Source organism: Eleginops maclovinus, chromosome 1 (assembly GCF_036324505.1).
Source record: "Eleginops maclovinus isolate JMC-PN-2008 ecotype Puerto Natales chromosome 1, JC_Emac_rtc_rv5, whole genome shotgun sequence".
Taxonomy (NCBI): Eukaryota; Metazoa; Chordata; class Actinopteri; order Perciformes; family Eleginopidae; genus Eleginops; species Eleginops maclovinus.
Window position 1 is genome coordinate 913042 of NC_086349.1, and position 5086 is coordinate 918127.

Consider the following 5086-nt stretch of genomic DNA (forward strand, 5'->3'; position numbering starts at 1 on the left):
AAGATTGCCTTCCACTTTAACCCCCCAGCAGCTCCCCATTTCGGTGGAGTGTGGGAGAGAGAGATACGCTCTGTTAAGAGTGCCCTGTATGTCACTGTCGGTGCTCAACCGGTCCCAGAAGAAGTGCTTAGCACTGTTCTCACTGAGGTGGAGTGGATCCTCAACAGTAAGCCCTTGGGTTATGTGTCTGCAGATGCCAGCGACCCCGATCCAGTGACTCCTAATGTTCTTCTGATGGTTCACTACCCCAGGTAGTCTATCCGGAAAGCAAACTTATAAGTCCCCGTCGTTGGAAACCCTCCCAAGTTCTGGCTGATCACCTCTGGGCTCGATTCCTGAGGCTCTACTTGCCAAGTCTGCAAGCTCGTCAGAAGTGGCAAGCTACACCTGTTGACATCACAGAGGACTGCGTGGTGATGATCGCTGATCCTTACCTTCCAAGGGCCCTATGGCCCATAGGGACAGTTGTCAAGACACATCCAAGCAGCGACGGACATATAAGGTCTGCTGACGTGAAGGTCAAGCAAAGAGTCTACACCCGGCCAGTTGCCAGACTGGTGGTCCTCCCTGCTCTTCCATCAGGAGAAGATGAGGGAGGTTTTACTCCTGCCATCACATCCCAGCCATAGCACTTTGTTGCCTTTATTGATGAGCAAATGTATTATTACATTTGACGGCTGTACAAAAGGCTCCAAAGTTGTATTGATGTTCAGTACTTTCAGTTGTTGGGTGTAGATGATGAGGGGAGGAGGAGCTAGCTCACGTGTTTTGTGTGACGTGGCACTAGGTCAGACGGTGGCCATTACAAGTAATAGCGGGAAGGTTTTGTTGTGTTAGTGTGTGTAAATGACGGTGAGTGTTGTCCACAGTACTGTTTATGTTGTTCCTTAATAATTATTATTAAGGTGTTAAGCTGTAGTTCATGTGGATGAATGTTTGTGAGGTTACGTGTGAGATATTTAGTGTGCACCGCTAAGTTTTAGACCTATTGTTTCGCTAACCCGATTACCGGAAGTAGCATGTCTGTGGTGTGTCAGAATAAGAGCATCGGCTGCCTCTATGTTTATTGTTTAAGTATGTATAGTTAACTTTGTATTCATGTATTGTTTTCATTTCTTTTGTAGGAAAACCACACATATACAAACATCCAAACCATTAAAAGACATAATAAAGAAGGTCAAGCATCATCTCAGCTCCTCATTTCTGGACACTGGACCTTTGGCCTTAAGTGGTGTTCTGGCCCACACACCGGGATGAACCTAGCGATAAACTAGAGAACTAGTGCCAACACTGAGTTACCTTTAACTCTCCACTACAAGTGGAGTAAAAATACTGATATCACAAAAATCTACTTCGATACAGTAACGAGGTAATAGGCCTATGTCACATCACAGTTGAAAGCAGGAAGTACCTGTCAAAAATTGCTGAAGCAGGGTCTCTTCCGGTTAATGCATTCAACATGGTTATCGCTGGACAACATCGCTGCATAACTATCTGAAAGTCGGTCAAGACGACGTGGTTCAACTAGTGAATGAACACTCTACAGGGAAGAAGTCTAAACTGGAAAAAGGATACAAGTTCTTTTACGAGAAGTTCATCTTCAATTATAGAGGTAAGTGCTAAAGTCAAAGTTTCCACATGTGTTATACATACAGCAAATTGAAATACCGTTTCTGGCAGTCCCACAGTGCAAATATAAACAAGAACATATAACATACAAAGATAAGAGCCTTGAAAAAAAAGGGGGGGTAAAAAGGGGTATACAAAAAAACCTAAATAATACATACATATGTTCGACACAATCAACACAGTTTGACAGTAGTGCAAGTAGTGCTTTAGTGCAAAAAAATACTTTGTGCAAAGTACATTTTCAGTAGCAGCGAAGTGAAAGTGACTGGTGCTGGATGAGGGACGGGTGTGTGAGGGAGGGGGATTAATGTCCTGGTACATTTCCATTGAGGCTGTGGGGAAAGGTGGGTGGGACGGAGGGCGGAGAGGTCAGGGGAGAGATGGGAGCAGGGGTAGAGGGAGATAAGAGAAGGGGAGAGAGAGAGAGGGAGGGACGGAGAGAGGGGGAGCGAGAGGACAGAGGGAGGGAGGAGAGAGAGACAGAGGATTGAGGGAGGGACGGATGATAGAGAGAGAGCGAGAGAGTGAGAGGAGAGAGGGAGGGAGGGAGAGAGTTCAGCATCCTGACCGCCTGGTGGAATAAATTCTGTTGACGAGTCACCGCTAGCAGGGGCGGCTGGCCCATAGGGGGCGATAGTGCACCGCCCTCCTTAAGCCAAACGAAAAAAAAAAAAAAAAAAAAAAAAGAGAGAAAAGAGTTTATTTTGCCAGTCTAAGTCTTAATAGTATAGTCCAAACAGCAGCCTGAATATCGCTGCGACAATCAGCAGCCTGGATGTCACTGTCCAACCAGTAGCCCCGCCCCCTTGGGGCGATATCAGTCAGATTGAAAATCGCCCCAGGCGCTCTCATAGACTTACATGTTGAGACTCGTTTTTTCAAAAATCGAACGATACAATGCATTTCTATGGGCTCCGGGGGGGCTTGCCCTAACGTGATTTCGTCATACGCAGTTACGCACTGATGCGTGCTCGGACGTACAGTGCGCGCGTCTGGCGGTCTCCGCCGAATCGGCGGTCGATCGGCGGATGATTCGGCGGCGCCGAATCATCATGGCTGGCAACTGCAATTCCATCGTTTCCCTGAGGGAATTACCGTTCAGTCGTCGAAGCAATGCGGATAAATTGGCTGTTAAAGAATTGGGACCACCCAGACCAAATTTAAACATCAAGCAGGTGTCAACAAAAGCGGGGAAAACATACAGCCGCGGATTTTCCCGGAGCTGGTACGAGCGGAAAACATGGCTAGCAGGTTGTGAAGTGGCTAACGCTCTGTTTTGCTACCCCTGTGTGCTAATCCACCCGGATGCCAACACTGACACCGCCTGGACAAAGACGGGTGTCACTGATATGCACCACCTCTCAGAAAAGGTGAAGAAACACGAAGCATCGAAGATGCATATGGACAGCTGCCTAAAACTGTCGGCATTTGGGAGAGTGAACATTGCCACACAGCTGGATGAGAGCTACAGGATAGCCGTGCGCCGTCACAACGATGAGGTGAGCAAGAACCGGCACATCCTAGGCCGCCTTATCGACTGTGTGAAATTCTGTGGCGTGTTTGAGTTAGCTCTGAGAGGCAAGGATGAGAGTGAGGGGTCCAGCAACGCGGGGATTTTTCGTGGACTGGTTGATTTAGTGGCGTCGCTGGACGAGGTGTTTGAGGAGCACTTAAGAACGGCCACAGTCTTTAAGGGCACATCAAAGACGGTGCAGAATGAGCTGCTGGATTGCATGGCATCTGTCATCAGAGAGCGTATCGTGGAGGAGGTGAGAGCAGCAAGATTCGTGGCAATCCAAGCAGATGAGACCACAGACGTCTCTACACAGACTCAGTTGGTGCTGGTGCTGAGATATGTAGATGGAAAACACGCTGTGCAAGAACGGTTCTTTGAATTTGTCCCCATCTTGTCAGCAACGGCCAGCTCCATTGCCGATGCAATTTTGGAGAGACTGAATAGCGTTTTCACTGATGATGATAAGTGTAAACTCATTGCGCAAGCCTACGACGGTGCCAGTGTGATGAGAGGAGAGAGAGCTGGTGTGCAGCAAAAGGTACGAGAAGAGTACAAAAATGCCCATTATTTGCATTGCTACGCACACCAGCTGAATTTGATCATGCAGCAGGCCACTTCACACATCTCAGCAGTGAGAGTTTTTTTCTCTGACCTTGGTGGGATTTCCAGTTTTTTTACCCGGTCACCCAAACAATCCTTTGCCATTTTGGTTATTCTCCGATCCCTTCGAATAGTTGTTTTTCTTTTTCTTCCTCACCTGGTGGTGATGGTTTTGGCTGCCATTTTAAAGCGTTTGATATCATTTTAGCTGAACAGCCTATCATTTTCTGCACTTCTTTATAGGTTTTCCCCTCTTTTATTAATTTCTTAATCAAAGAATGCTCTTCTTCTTAACAGTGTCTTAAACAACCCGTTTTACTCTGTTTTTCAAGGACAAATGCACAGCCAGCATATGCAGCATCAGTTGCCTTGATCCTTGAATAGGGGCCATCTGTTTAACACCTATTTTTTTTCACATAATCAATGACCTCAATAGTTGAACCTGGCACTGCTATTTTTTTGAACACGCCCCTTTCAGTAAATGATTCAGTTTCACAGAATCAGCAGCATGCACGTCATGCCTGTTGGGTCTGTTGGTTTTCTATACCTTTACTAAACCTGTAAACTGTATAGTGGTAAATGGAATATGTTCTGGAAAATTTTGATTAATTACAGTTTTGATTATAGTATAATTTGATTTGATTATTGCTATGGCATCCATGATGGCTATAAATTGTAGACTGTGCTAAAAGTGATTTCAAGGGCAAACTATTAGATGACAAACTATCTGTTAATGTGTGTTTTATTGTGGAACCAAATGTATTGTATATTTTATGTCTGGGGTTGCATCTAGTGGTTGAAAACCAAATTAAACAATGAGATGTGACACTGTAAAGCTGGCTATCTGACTTTTATTTATTATTATTTTACCCATTGAATGGGTCATCTTAGCCATCATCACAACTTTTGCCCCCCCTGAGAAATTTGTCAGGAGCCGCCACTGACCGCTAGCTTGCTAGCTTGTAACGAATGAAAATAACCAGTGTGTCAGATAAGTTCAACTACAGATAGAGAACGGTATCCTGTTTGAATTATTCGAAAAATGTGACTGACTATTAAGGCTAGGAATTCACTTTAGTTTGCACTGTGGTGTTTATGTGGTTCATAAACCTTTACCTGACGAGACCCAAGAGCTATGGATGTCAACATAGCTGCACGTCCCGCCTACGTTTCTGAAAGTAACCTTACTAACTAGCTAGTGTTCTCAAATGCTGTTGCGGCAGTTTAACAACCACAGGCTAAGGTTAAGTTATATGTGGTTAAACCAAAAAAATCTCTGGTCAGACATTTTGCTTGTCGCTAATACAAGCCTGAAGCTCCTCACTTACTCCAAGGCGTGCA

General features: G+C 45.3%; 1 protein-coding gene across 1 annotated transcript; it reads left to right on the forward strand.

The window, feature by feature from the left end:
• The first annotated feature begins 2376 nt into the window (after positions 1-2376).
• On the forward strand, positions 2377-4617 carry LOC134883922 (uncharacterized). Its single transcript, XM_063912467.1, has 2 exons — positions 2377-3398; positions 3544-4617. The coding sequence occupies exons 1-2, from the start codon at positions 2658-2660 to the stop codon at positions 3583-3585; spliced, it is 783 nt and encodes a 260-aa protein (XP_063768537.1). The 5' UTR covers positions 2377-2657; the 3' UTR covers positions 3586-4617.
• Positions 4618-5086: the final 469 nt, after the last annotated feature.